The following is a 12,705-nucleotide window of genomic DNA, read 5'->3' as shown; positions in this document are numbered from 1 at the left end:
CACTCCCCCCCACATTTTGCTGCTGGCAAATGGGGCTGTGAAATTGCAGAGGGCATTTCAGCTCAGCTCTGTAATCTGCCACTGAAGAGAGTATGTTCTAGCTCTAGGAACATAGGAAGCTGCCGTATACCGAGTCAGACCCTTGGTCCCTCTGGCTCAGTATTGTCTACACGGACTGTTGGAAGCTCTCCAAGGTTTCAGGCGTCTCTCCCAGCCCCTCCCTGGAGATGCTGCCACGGATTGAACCTGGGACCTTCTGTGCGCAAAGCAGATGCCCAATCCCCCCCTCACTTTAAAAAGTGGCATACAATTTTTGTGTTGTTTTGTTAGCTGAGGCGTGTGAATTGTCCTTCAGATCACCTCTTTAGGACTTGGCAAGCAGGTTGCTGGAACATCTGAAGGCAGCACTTGAGCCAGGCAAAAGCGGGCTTCTCTGGGGATCCACGGCTGGCTTGAGGAAGGCAGGATGTTCCAAGTAAACACAGCTGCAGCCTCTTCCATGTTCCCGGCTCTTGAATCTCTGATCAATGTGAGGCCAGTCAAATAAACAACTCTGCAGGCCTCACTTTGGCCTAGTCCAGTGTGCTGCAGCCGGAACAAAGCCAGGCCTGTGTTTGCTTGAGATCCTGTCTCTTTGGCAGCCTTATGGTGCGCCATTTAAATAAAGACATGTCTCAGAACTGGTCCTCAGCCATTGGCGGCCCAGATTTGGCCCAGATGGTGTGGTGTCCCGAACAGTTGCATTAATGGAACCACTGCCAAATGCCGTCTTCCATTGCTTTAAGATGGGCATGTCACTAGAGTTCAGGCATTATTGTGTTTGCCAGGCATATCGAAATGAGAAGACAAGGCTGCAGAAGTCACAGTGTCGTTAACCTTTCCTCACATCACTCCACCTCAGTGGAGGATCTATAATTGTGCAAATGTGTGCAAAGAACACCAGCCCAGCCAAGTGGGAGGCTGCCCACAGTCACATGCTGCCCCACAGATGTTGCTGCACCGCCCTCTGCAGCTTCATTCTCTGCTAGGCACGGCCATCCATCCGTAGAAGCCTGGGAGCAGGATGAAGCCAGAGAGCATGGTCCAGCCGCATGGAGATACTGGGGAAGTAAGGTTGCAGGGAGTAAGGTTGCAGGTGTACTCACTGGAGAGTAAAGGTTGCAGTGAGGTGTATTCACTGGGGAGTAAGATTGCAGGTGTACTCACAGGTAAGCCTGTGGCCTCTTTGTGAGTGATGGTGGGATTTTACTCATGAGTAAGTGTATCCCTACGCACAAGCAGACAGTCAACCTTCCTCATGAATCATTGCTCAACATCACCTGAATGGGCTCTACTCATAAGTAAGGATGCAGAGTCTTATGAATAAGAGTGGATGGTCTACTTGTACCAATGATGAAGGGTTTTCTTATGAGTAAAGTTGTGAGTCTGCTCGCAAGTAAGAGTATGGGGTGTACTTGTGAGTAAGTGTGAGGTCTACTCATGTGTAAAGGTGAGAGTGCATGCAGCCTCATTTCTAAGGCAGCATAATATATGAGACTGTACAAAGCCTTCACGGCTTCTATGGCACAAGGATTAAGATGAGCCCCTTAACTTGCAGAAATAGAGTTTCCTGTCCTGTAACCAGCTCGACAAAGAAACCTAGACACTTCCAGGCCCAGCCAAGACCTGGAAATGGATTTCCTGACATGTGCACATCATGTGAATTGCTCTTTACCTGTAGCCATGCCACCCAAGTGGGACCAGCAGCTAGGCATGCAAAGTAGACAAGCCATTTCCCCCTGTGACATTGGAAACTTCTTTTAAATAGGTGATTATGGTTACTTGAAGAATGAAAACCTGTAGGTCTGTGGCCAGCTGGCAAGCCCTGCCGTGGTGAAGTGATCTGCGTCAGCCCCATGTTTCAAGGCAAAAGCCCTGTCCGCACCAGGGGTGCAGGGAGCTCACCGGGGGACAAATTCCTGCCGGTGGCTCCCCTCCCCTGTGGCCCTTAATCGTGCATGTGCCTGAGCCACGCCCACTGCGCCTGATGTCACACACAGGGGGTGTGGCCAGTACCAGGGACAAGGAGGGAGAGAAAGTTGCTCCCAGTCAGCAATTCAATGCACCGCTGATGGGAAAATCCACAGGGGGCTGACTGTCCCTGGCCCTAGTATGGGCTATGCCCTCTGCGTCTGACGTTGGGTGCAGGGGTGTGTGTGGCCCCTGCGCTGGAGAGGGTCCACCGGAGCTTGGAGCGAGGCAGGGAAAGACGCCCCCAGCTAGCATTATAATGGAACACCAGCTGGGGGCGGTAGGGAGAGGGGTGCATCTCCCACTCCCAACCAGTGAGCGCTTCATTCACTGGCTGGGCGTGGAAGGGGGCAAGAAGATGGCCCTCAGCAAGGGTGAGGCGGTGCTTTGGCCGCTCCCCAGACCCTGGTGGCTGAGGGACGCTCATCCCCGCCCCTTGCTCGATTGTCTCCATGCCCCTGGTCCACATGTTGTGTTAAAACACATGTACAGTCTGTGTACGGTACACACACATACAGATCTGCAGTTAGGCACACATGATGTTCAGCGCAGGTACAAGCAGTACACTTCCTGTCTGCATCCTGCATTGCAAGGGGCCCGTACCCAGGCTCACTTTCAAACGAACACAGATGCAGCCACTCACAGAAAAAGCATGTATGTGTGTACAGACACCTGGGCTCACGTATAACATGATAACTGGATAGAGCGACAAGGTCTTGAGTACCTGAGTTTAGGGCCAAATTAGATAAGATTTTAAACACATTCAGGCCTGCATGTGTCGGATGGAGATATTTATATTTATATTTATATATTCCACGGATGCCCGCCTCCCTTGATCGTGTGTGGGAGCTGCTTATCCAGATCGCCCCTAACCCTAACCACATCTTCCAGGGGGCCATTCAGATGAACAGCACCCCCCCTCCCCCGGCTGCCCTTACTGATCAAGGGATGTGCCGGGAGAACTTCAGGACATCCGTGGAGCACATCTTGCCGGTTGCACGCTCGGTACCCTGCTTCCTATTCACATGTTCTGCCAGTTATATCATTTGAACCAGCCCAGTAGCAGTTTGTGGGAAGCCTCAATCTGGACTAGGAACATGGCATGGCTCGGAAGGGAGATTTAACCATTTGTCCCACCACAGTCCCAGTCCATCCCCCCACAATTGTCGGTGGGGGGGACCGACGGCTGCAGTTTGCCAAACAAGCCAACAGAACTCCAACACGCCGGGCCAAAGCTGTCTTCACGATCGTGTCTTTGCTCTGGGCCTCCAGCAAGCTGCCGCTGGGCTTTCCTCTGGGCCCCTCATGCCTGAATCCTCTGCCTGCGCTTCTTACCTCCTCCAGTGAGCCCCGAGGAGCAGTGGCAGCGGACCATCAGCGAGAAGGGGGAGGTGGCCTGCCCGACCTGCAGCATGATCACTCGGAAGACCGTCCTCGGTCTCAAGAAGCACATGGAAGTCTGCCAAAAAGTAGGAAACGGCACACTCCTAAGTTGGGGAAGATTAAAGGATGGGGAAGAAGAAGCATTTCTCCCCACCCACCTCCGAAGCGTTATTAGGCGGTTGAAACAGCAAATGGGCAAAGCTAATCAGCAACTGGTTTTGCCGGAGTGCTGCTTTGGAAGGGGTGGGGGCCCAGTTCCCACCCCCCAAAATAGCCGGCTTCCATTCCCCATTGCAAAGAAGTGGCTTCTCCCTCGTTTCCAGGCATGGCCTGAGATAATGTGCAAAATGCTGCCGTGGCCCATTCCCTTGGAGGAGGCCGGCGCCAGCCCCCTTTCACAACCACACTTTGAAAGGGTATTGGGCAGGGGGTGGGGGCAGAGCTGTCCCTGCTTGTTGGAGGTGGATGCAGCATCCTTCCCTCCACTTGCCACCCAAGGAACCAGATTTGGCCGGGGGCGACCAGTTCCTGATGCCTAACATACACTGTAGTACTTGTCATCTGGTTTGTAGAAGGAGAGGTGTCAGTCCTCCAGCCTGCCAGGAAGTTTCACCCTCCGACGAGGAGACTCTGTCCCTTAATTCCAGACATGTGGGATTGTTTGAGGCTGTGTGGTGAGAGGGTAGTACCCTGCACATGCTCAGAGTTGGTCTGCTCTTTATAATTACTTGCTGTCTTTTTGGGCTGACCCCTGATTTGGGAAAGAGGTTTGTTTGGGAGAATGAGGGTTGGGGCATTGGCCCACCATCCCTTACTCCAGGGGTTCTCAAATTTTGGTCCCCAGATGCTGTTGGACTACAACTCCCATCATCCCCCTGGATACAGAGAATTCTAGGCCAACAACATCTGGGAACCCAAATTTGAGAACCTGTGCCAGTCTCTAGGGCCTAAGCTAAACATCACCCTGGCTGGGGATGATGGGAGTTGTAGTCCCATTTAGGGACTCAGGTTTGAGAACCCCTCCCTTACTAGTTCTCTCTCCACCAGATCTTATTACTGATCTGAGTCCTGCTCTTTATGAAACTTTCCTATGAGCTCCATACTGCCTTGCATTCCCAGCATCTCACAAAAACCTGGACCAGAATGTCAGATTCTTCCAGAAAAGCACCCCGAACAAACTGAGCGCCTCTGCCAGAATCTCCATTCTGTTGCAAATTTGGGGTGTTGTGGGGTGTTAATCTATGGAATTCTCTGCCATGGGATGTGGTGACAGCCAACAGCCTGGGTGGCTTTAAAAGGGGTTTGGATAAATTCATGGAGGAGAGGTCTATCATTGGCTACCAGTCTGGTGGCTATAGGCCACCTCCAGCCTCAGAGGCAGGATGCCTCTGAGTACCAGTTGCAGGGGAGTAACAGCAGGAGAGAAGGCATGCCCTCAGCTCTTGCCTTTGGGCTCCTCAGAGGCATTTGGTGGGCCACTGTGCGAAACAGGATGCTGAACTGGATAGGCCTTGAGCCTGATCCAGCAGGGCTGTTCTTACGTTCTTATGAGCTACGGAGAACAGCAGAGGGTTTCATGTTTGTGCTGAGTGTGTGAGCTTTTTGTTGCTTGCATGTCCTTTTCCATCCTATGTCATGTTTTTCCTATTTGGGTTTAGGCCAAAACGGCTAATGTCCAGCCCAGCCTTCTGCACTGAATATGTTTGTTGATTCTCAGTCTGCTTTGTTCAGCTGCAGGATGCCTTGAAATGCCAGCACTGCAAGAAGCAGTTCAAGTCCAAAGCTGGGTTGAATTATCACACCATGGCTGAACACGTCAACAAGGTAAGGGCAGTCCCCTGGGCACTCTGCCTTTGTTTACAAAAGAAAAGACAAAATGCTACACCAAGAAAAACTGTACGTTGCAACATTTTGTACGTTTGCAACACTGCTCTTATTTGGCATGCTGTGTCCTATAATGTTTGCTGCTACTTCTGTTTCTGGTAGCCAGAGGGAGGGACAATTTGCTATGCAGCTGCACCTCCAAACAACTAGAAGTCTGATTCAGCAACCCTTCTGGCTTCTGCAGTCTTACCAGGCATTGCTCATGCTCTTTAACTATATCTTTGCAACCATGAGGGCTAGGAACTTGTTAATTTGAAAAATAAAAAGCCAAAGTTCTCAGGAGCAAATGCTATGTCCACCTGACATAGTGTGTTTTTCTACACTTGCATGGAGCCCCTGTGTACGCATAGCCTTTGATGACACTGCTGGGCTGCTTTCTGCTTTTATCCTCCTGCCCCTGTTCAGAATTTGTCTCTCTGAGAAGTTCCCAGGGAAGAAGGGAGGCTTAAAAGAACAGCAAGGGGAGTATTGCAATGAAGTCTCCCATTGCAGAGCACATTGTACATAAGAACGGCCTTGCTGGTTCCGAATCAAAATTCTGTTTTCCCACAGTGGCTGACCAGACGCCCCTGGGCACTGCTGCAAACTTGTGAAGCTGTCTTATACAGAGTCAGACCTTTGGTCCGTTTAGCTCAGTATTGACTGCAAGCTTTTTGGGAGGAGCCATAGCTCCATGGTGAAGCACTTGATTTGCTTGCAGAAGGCCCCAGATTTATCCCCTGGCATCTTTGGCTAGCAAAGCTGGGTAAGACCTTTGCCTTGGACCTTGAAGTGCTGCTGCCAGCCAGTTTAGGCAATACAGTAGAACCTTGATACTGTAGACTCTACATCCACGGATTCACATATCCGCGGTCGGGTAATTAACATCCCACCTCAGTATACACGGGGGGAGATCAGAAAATAAGTGGGGAAAATTCCACGTATCCGCGGGTTGGGGGTGGCTGTAAATTACCTCAGAGGTCATTACCGGCCGCCATTTTGTGTTTGAGAGCCTAAAAATGGCTCCGTTAAACACATTTTATTTTAAACTCTGTAATTTTCAGCCAATTTCTAGCCATTTGGGGACACAGTTCAACTCAAGGGGACCAGCGAAACATGGTAGCCAGCTTCCCCCTGCACCCCCCCCCCAAATTGGGCAATTTTGGATGATTTTCACAATGACTGGGAACCTAACCCTCCCCCCCACCATCCCATAGCCCCCCAATGACTCGATATTTGCGAGTTTTTTTGTCTGACTTGCAGCGGGGAACAGAAACCCCACGAATATCAAGGTCCTCCTGTCCTGCTCTAGATGGACCAGCTCAGTAAAAGACTGTTTCCTACATTCCAGACCTTCCCCTCATATTTATTCCCAGCATCTTTTACTTGGAAGTATGCTACATTTGCTCATGAAGGTTTTTCTCCTGGCTCCTCATAGATCTGTTCCCCTCCATAAATGTGTCTTAATTCTTTTCCACAGCCATCTAGGCTAGTGGACCATCACCACATCCTGTGCTAGTGAGCGCCATCAGTCAATTACACATTGCATGAAGAAGTCGTCGTCTGTTGCCCAGTGAATCTGTTCCAAAGACTGCTTCATTGGATGAACCTAAATTAAAGAATTATAAGAGGAAAAATTCTCGTCTCAGGCTTTCAGAGCGTAGAAACACAGGTTCTGGAGTCTGGTTTAGTAGCTGTGGTAGAAACAGAAATGCACTTCATCTATTGGTAGCAGGGGTAGGCAAACGTGACCCTCCAGTCTCCAGCTGTTTTAGCCCCCATCACCCCTCACTATTGGCTACTGTGGCTAGGGATGATGGGCGTTGTAGTCCAACCACAGCTGGAGGGCCACGTTTGCCCACTCTGACCTGTGGGTTTTGCTAACCTGGCCCCATGTTCCAAACTAAGGCAGAGGTGCCTTGAGTCTCTGTGAGGCTGAAATCAGCACAGGGTGGGTATGAGTGGGTAGATAACATTGCATCCTCTCTCGGTTCCTTCTCTCCAGCCTGTTCCTGTGGAAGCTGCTGCCCCTCTTAATGAACACGAAGAGCGGGAGAGGCTGAGGAAGGTCCTAAAGCAGATGGGGAAACTAAAATGCCCCAACGAGGTATCTGTTTTCGCTCTTTGCTAATATTTGCACCGAGCTCACCAGCAGGGTCAAGGAAAACACCATCCCCACCCACAATGGCTGTGGATGACAGGAGTTGTCGTTTGACTACATCTGTGGGGACCAAGATGGAGAGCCCTGGCTTAAATAATGGCCTGGTTCACACAACCATTTGAATCTAGGTTTAATGTGGGTTACCGACATTAATGTGATTGTGGGGACCCATGCCAAGGCGGGAACCTCAGATTCATCCCGAGCCATAAACCTACTTGGTGTGGGTTCACACAATCACGCTAATCTTGGTAACCCACATTTAACATTAAATCCATGTTGTTAATGTGGGCCATGATGATGAAATTCACGTGCAAGGCTAGGCTGCCCCATGGAAAACATTGATGCCTGTCCTGCACTCTCTATTTATGAATGATGCCTCATACTACCAGCTGCCAGCTTTTTATCTGGCAGGGCTCTTGAGCATCTCAGAGCTCTGTAAGAGACAGAAATCCACCAGTGAAGCATTCCCCTACTTGCCCTCCCTGCTGCCAGCACCAACCCTATCCTCAGCCCATAATGGAGCTGTGCTTGCCACTTTGGGGAGTGGGAAGTTGAGGTCTGTTTTTCAGTCTCTTAGCAGCAGCTGGACTCATTCCTAGGAAGCAGCTTTCGTTGCTACTCTTGTCTGTCTCGCTGAGTTGGTCAAACTGCTGGCTGGAGTCTGCAGTGCGGGCTTCAACCCTCCTTCCAAGGAAAGGGAGGAAGGCAGAGGGGTGTGTGTGTGAGTGAAGCAGGCAGGGCTCCCGGTAGCCCTTTGGAGTTGCTCGCATGCCCCCCACAGCATGCGGGTCATATTCCCTGACTGTTGCTTTCGTCTCTGCAGGGGTGCATAGCAACCTTCTCGAGCCTTATGGGGTACCAGTACCATCAGAAGCGGTGTGGGAAGCAGCCCTCTGAAGTGGAAAAACCAGTCTTCAGCTGCCCACACTGCGGGAAGACTTACAAATCCAAGGCTGGGCACGACTACCATGTGCGGTCGGAGCATCCGTCGACGGTGAGGGTTGCTGTGTGTGCCCCCCCCCCATTTATTGCTGTGGTTTTATCCATGGTTGCAGTCTTGATCAAGTTTGGACTTACAGCAATCCTGTGAGGTAGTGTTATTCAAGACACAGGCTCTGACTACGTTGTCCATGTTATTCAAGAAGCTGAGATTGGCCATGATGTTCAGATCTACCTGTCCTGGCTTTTCCGAACCTAGGAAGTTTGTTTGTTTGTTTGTTTGTTTGTTTGTTTAATACATTTCTATACCGCCCCAAACACAAGTTCTCTGGGCGGTTTACAAAACAATAAAAACAGCCAATAAAAGATTAAAACATTTCAACAGTTAAAATGAAACAGTTAAAATGATTAAAACACAATTAAAACAGTATCTAATTAATTAATTGCATAGGGATGTGAGCATGTGAGTACACCCAACCCCAAGGTCTTCGTGTTAAGAGAGGTTCTGTGTAATGTCTGAAGTTGCCCTTTTTGGGCGGTTACTGTTGTAAATGAACGCATGGAATATATCCAGATACGCCAGGTACAAATTTTAAGCATGTGCCATTCAGTGTTCCCTCTAACAGCAATTTCCAATGTTGGCCACTACAACTCCCACCATCCCCAGCCGCAATGGCCTTTGCTGGCGATTATGGGAGTTGTAGTCCACAACATCTGGGAATTCCTGTTAGAGGGAACATTGGTGCCATTTGTTGGCTGAATACTGCCGACCGCACCTTTGCTGTCCCTTGAAACTGCTGACACGAGATGGAGCTGAGCTTTCTTGACCGCCACCAGATCTCCCCCTCTTCTGGTAACGGTCTCCGCTCCAAACCCTTCTCTCTTCTCAGCCTCCTGAACAGCCTGAAACGAAGCCCGAAGTCAGCCCGGTTGAAGATTTTGAAAGGACTCCAAGTGGCAGAATCCGTCGCACATCAGCCCAAGTTGCTGTCTTCCACCTGCAGGAAATAGCCGAGGATGAGCTGGCCAAGGACTGGACCAAGCGGAGGATGAAGGATGATCTGGTCCCTGAAACAAAGCGAGTGAGAGCCTCTGGTGTATTTGATGTCTCTAGAAGTGGAATCCGGGGGTGGGGGTGGGGGCTTGTTCCATGACACCTATGCAAGAGATTGGCTGGGGGACTTTTGGGGCCAGTGGTCTGCAAGCAAGCAAACTGCAAATCAGACAGGCAAAGAGCAGCTCATAATTGCTGGCCCAGAGTCAGCAATGTAATAGGATGACCCTACTGACTCCTTGAGCCTGTTTTCACGACCACAGGTTCCTGGGTAGGATGGGGTTAACTCAGGAATCCATGGTCATCTGAGGAGCTGTGGGAGGCCTCCAGTCCCAACAGCTCTGAACCTGGGTAATACAGATCCACTACCCAGGTTGAAAATGACGTAGGAGAGCCTATCCTACCACCTTCTTTGTTATCTGTGCTGCCACACAGCTTTCAGCTGCTCCCGGGCAGCCGGCGGCCATTTTAACCATAGAGTTCTGTGGCTTGTGGGGCCAGCGAGAGGAGAGCTGCTGCAGTACTGAGAGCTGCCTCTCTGCTGTTCCTGCAGTGCATTGTGGTATATGTGTCAGTCCCAGCTCCTGATTTTAGCAATGGAGAATGCTGCTGCAGCTTTCATGTAGGCACACGAGCTGCAGAGCCCAAAGGAGGCTCTGGTTGTCTGAGAGACATCATCAGGAGCATGCCTTCCCTCCAGCCCACCCCCCAGATGATCATGAGAACAAGCCTAGAGTTGCCATGTCCCCTGGAATTCCGGGTTTCACCCGGATTCTAAGCATCTCACCCAGCTTCCTTAGCCCTCCCAGATTTTCCCAGATTTCTTTTTTTTAAAAAAAAAAGCTAAGCTCTAGCCCTTGTAGAAGTGGAATTACGGAGCAAAACGTGCAGTTACTATTCTGAAAATTATTTTCCAGCCAATTTACATAATATGCAAATCAGGCACCTGGATTTGGAAAGCCAGAATATGGCAACCCTAAACGAGCCCCTTGTGTCACCTGACTCTTGCTCTGAGCTGGTAGCTGCAGTTGCAACCTCTGGCCATCTGCAGGTGGAGGTGCTGCAGTGCAGCGGAGATTAGGCCAGCCAGTCCCACCTCTTAGGCTCATTGAGTATTGCAACTGGGTCCATTGGGGTCCATACAGGTATACGTATAAAGATGTCAGTGTGCTTTTTTGTGGGGTGGGGGGTTTGTTTCTGCCACTGGATGACCATGTCGTAGGCAAGCTGTCTGCATTTATTTTTTTTCAAGCGCCTTGGCAGTTTTATGCAAATAAACATTTGGTTCAGCTTACTTAAACAAACAAACAAACAAAACACCAACCCAGTCAGTTGTCTTGAGTTTGCAAAACGGCTCCAGAGAGGGCTGTGGGAGGTGGCTTTGTGACTGTCACAATGGCCAGCCAGCCTGTGCTGTGCACAGCCCATTCAGGCACAGATGGGAGGAATCGGGTTCTATAGCTGACCAAAGGAGGGTCAGTGTAATTCCACAGTGGGCTCCCTGCTCAGGTTACGGACGCCTGGATGCACCCACCGCTGGAATGGATGTTTCCTCTTGTGGGGCAAATAACCGCTAAGAGGGAATTTGCACCATGAAACAGTGAAAGGGTGGGTTAAATCCCTTCCTCACTGCCTCAGCCTTAACCTGACTTGGGTCGGGGAAAGTGGCCTCACATGTCCTTTAAAAAAAAAAAGTGTGGCGGCGGGGAAGAGAGAAGATTCAGTTACGGATCTTCAGCTATCTCATTTAGTTGCTCCCTTAAGGTGAAACTGCCTGTTACATTAAGCTCATCATTAGCACTAACAAGCCTAACTTTTCTTTGAAAGATAGTAGCCAGGGGTGAGGAGGGGTAATCTTCTCAGCCCTATCTTGGAGATGTCAGGGAGGGAACTTGGAACCTTCTGCCTGCAAGCATGCAGATGCTCTTCCCAGAGCGGCCCCATCCCATGAGGGGAATCGCTTACAGTGCTCACACATGGAGTCTCCCCACCCGCACCAAATGCAAGTCAGGATGGGCCCTGCATAGCAAAGAGGACAACTCATGCTTGCTGCCACAAGACCAGTTCTCCTCCCTAACTGTTCCTAACTGTAAAGCCAGGATTCCTCCTCCTGGGTAGATTCTGGCATGGTGTGCCTCCTGCAGCAGAGTGAATGCTGAGCCTTCAGGTCTGTGCATTGGTTTGGGCGAGCTGTCATCTCCATTCTTGAGGCTTGAATGGTGATTAGTGGGGGGTTGGAGTGGGTCATCGCTGTGGCCCAGTGGATCACAGGATTCTGCATTCTGATTGCTGGCTGATCTTCTGAAGGAGTTACGGACCTTCTCCAGTCAATAATTCTTCCCGATCAATTTAGGCGAAATAAGAGCACTGTTCACAAGAGAGCAGAAAACGAAACATTGAAAGCTGATTAAATAAAGCTGCCGGTGTTAACCGGCCTCCATTCTTGGCTGGAGGCAGTTGGAGACAGTCTCTCAAGGACTAGGTTGCAACAGCTTCCTCATAGGTGGAAAGCTTCCTGTTGTACATGGAAACAAATGGCAAGGAAAATGCATGTTCCATCCCTGAGGGCCAGGCTTAATGGAGCCATGATGCACCTCTCGATGTTTATAAAGCACAGTGTCAGCTTCTGGGGAAATGAGACCTTGCTAGATTGCAAGGAAGTTACATAAGAACACCCTTGCTGGATCAGGCCCAAGGAGGCCCATCTAGTCCAGCATCCTGTTTCACACAGTGGCCCACCAGATGCTCCTGGAAGCCACAGGCAGGAGTGGAGGGCATGCCCTCTCTCCTGCTGTTACTCCCCTGCAACTGGTACTCAGAGGCATCCTGCCTCTAAGGCTGGAGGTAGCCCTCCGACTAGTAGCCAATGATAGACCTCTCCTCCATGAAGTGATCCAAACCCCTCTTAAAGCCAGCCAGGTTGTTGGCTGTTACCACATCTTGTGGCAGTTGATTATGCGTTGATTATGCGTTGTGTGAAAAAGTACTTCCGTTTGCTGGTCCTAGATTTCCTGGCAATCAATTTCATGGAATGACCCCGGGTTCTAGTGTTATGGGATAGGGAGAAGAATTTCTCTCAATCCACTTTCTCCACACCATGCATGATTCTATAGACCTCTATCATGTCTCCCTGTAGTCGTCTTTTTTTCTAAACTAAAAAGCCCCAGGTGTTGTAGCCTAGCCTCATAAGAAAGGTGCTCTAGGCCCTTGATCATCTTGGTTGCCCTCTTCTGCACTTTTTCCAGTTCTACAATGTCCTTTTTTAGATATGGTGTTCTGAAATCTGAATTCTCTC

The 12,705-nt window shown here is 50.2% G+C and overlaps 1 protein-coding gene across 7 annotated transcripts in view; it reads left to right on the top strand.

Moving 5' to 3' along the window:
• Nucleotides 1-12,705, top strand: part of ZNF512B (zinc finger protein 512B) — a 64,319-nt gene that overhangs the window by 38,485 nt on the left and 13,129 nt on the right. For all 7 annotated transcript variants that reach the window (XM_053248919.1, XM_053248917.1, XM_053248916.1 and 4 more), the window contains 5 exons: nt 3,355-3,479; nt 5,125-5,217; nt 7,262-7,363; nt 8,241-8,411; nt 9,247-9,438. In XM_053248919.1, coding sequence (XP_053104894.1) covers nt 3,355-3,479; nt 5,125-5,217; nt 7,262-7,363; nt 8,241-8,411; nt 9,247-9,438 — 683 coding nt within the window. The remainder of the gene's footprint in view (nt 1-3,354; nt 3,480-5,124; nt 5,218-7,261; nt 7,364-8,240; nt 8,412-9,246; nt 9,439-12,705) is intronic.

This window comes from Hemicordylus capensis, chromosome 4 (assembly GCF_027244095.1).
Source record: "Hemicordylus capensis ecotype Gifberg chromosome 4, rHemCap1.1.pri, whole genome shotgun sequence".
NCBI classification, from domain to species: domain Eukaryota; kingdom Metazoa; phylum Chordata; class Lepidosauria; order Squamata; family Cordylidae; genus Hemicordylus; species Hemicordylus capensis.
The sequence above is the reverse complement of the archived record's forward strand: the minus strand, read 5'-3'. Positions and strand labels throughout refer to the sequence as shown.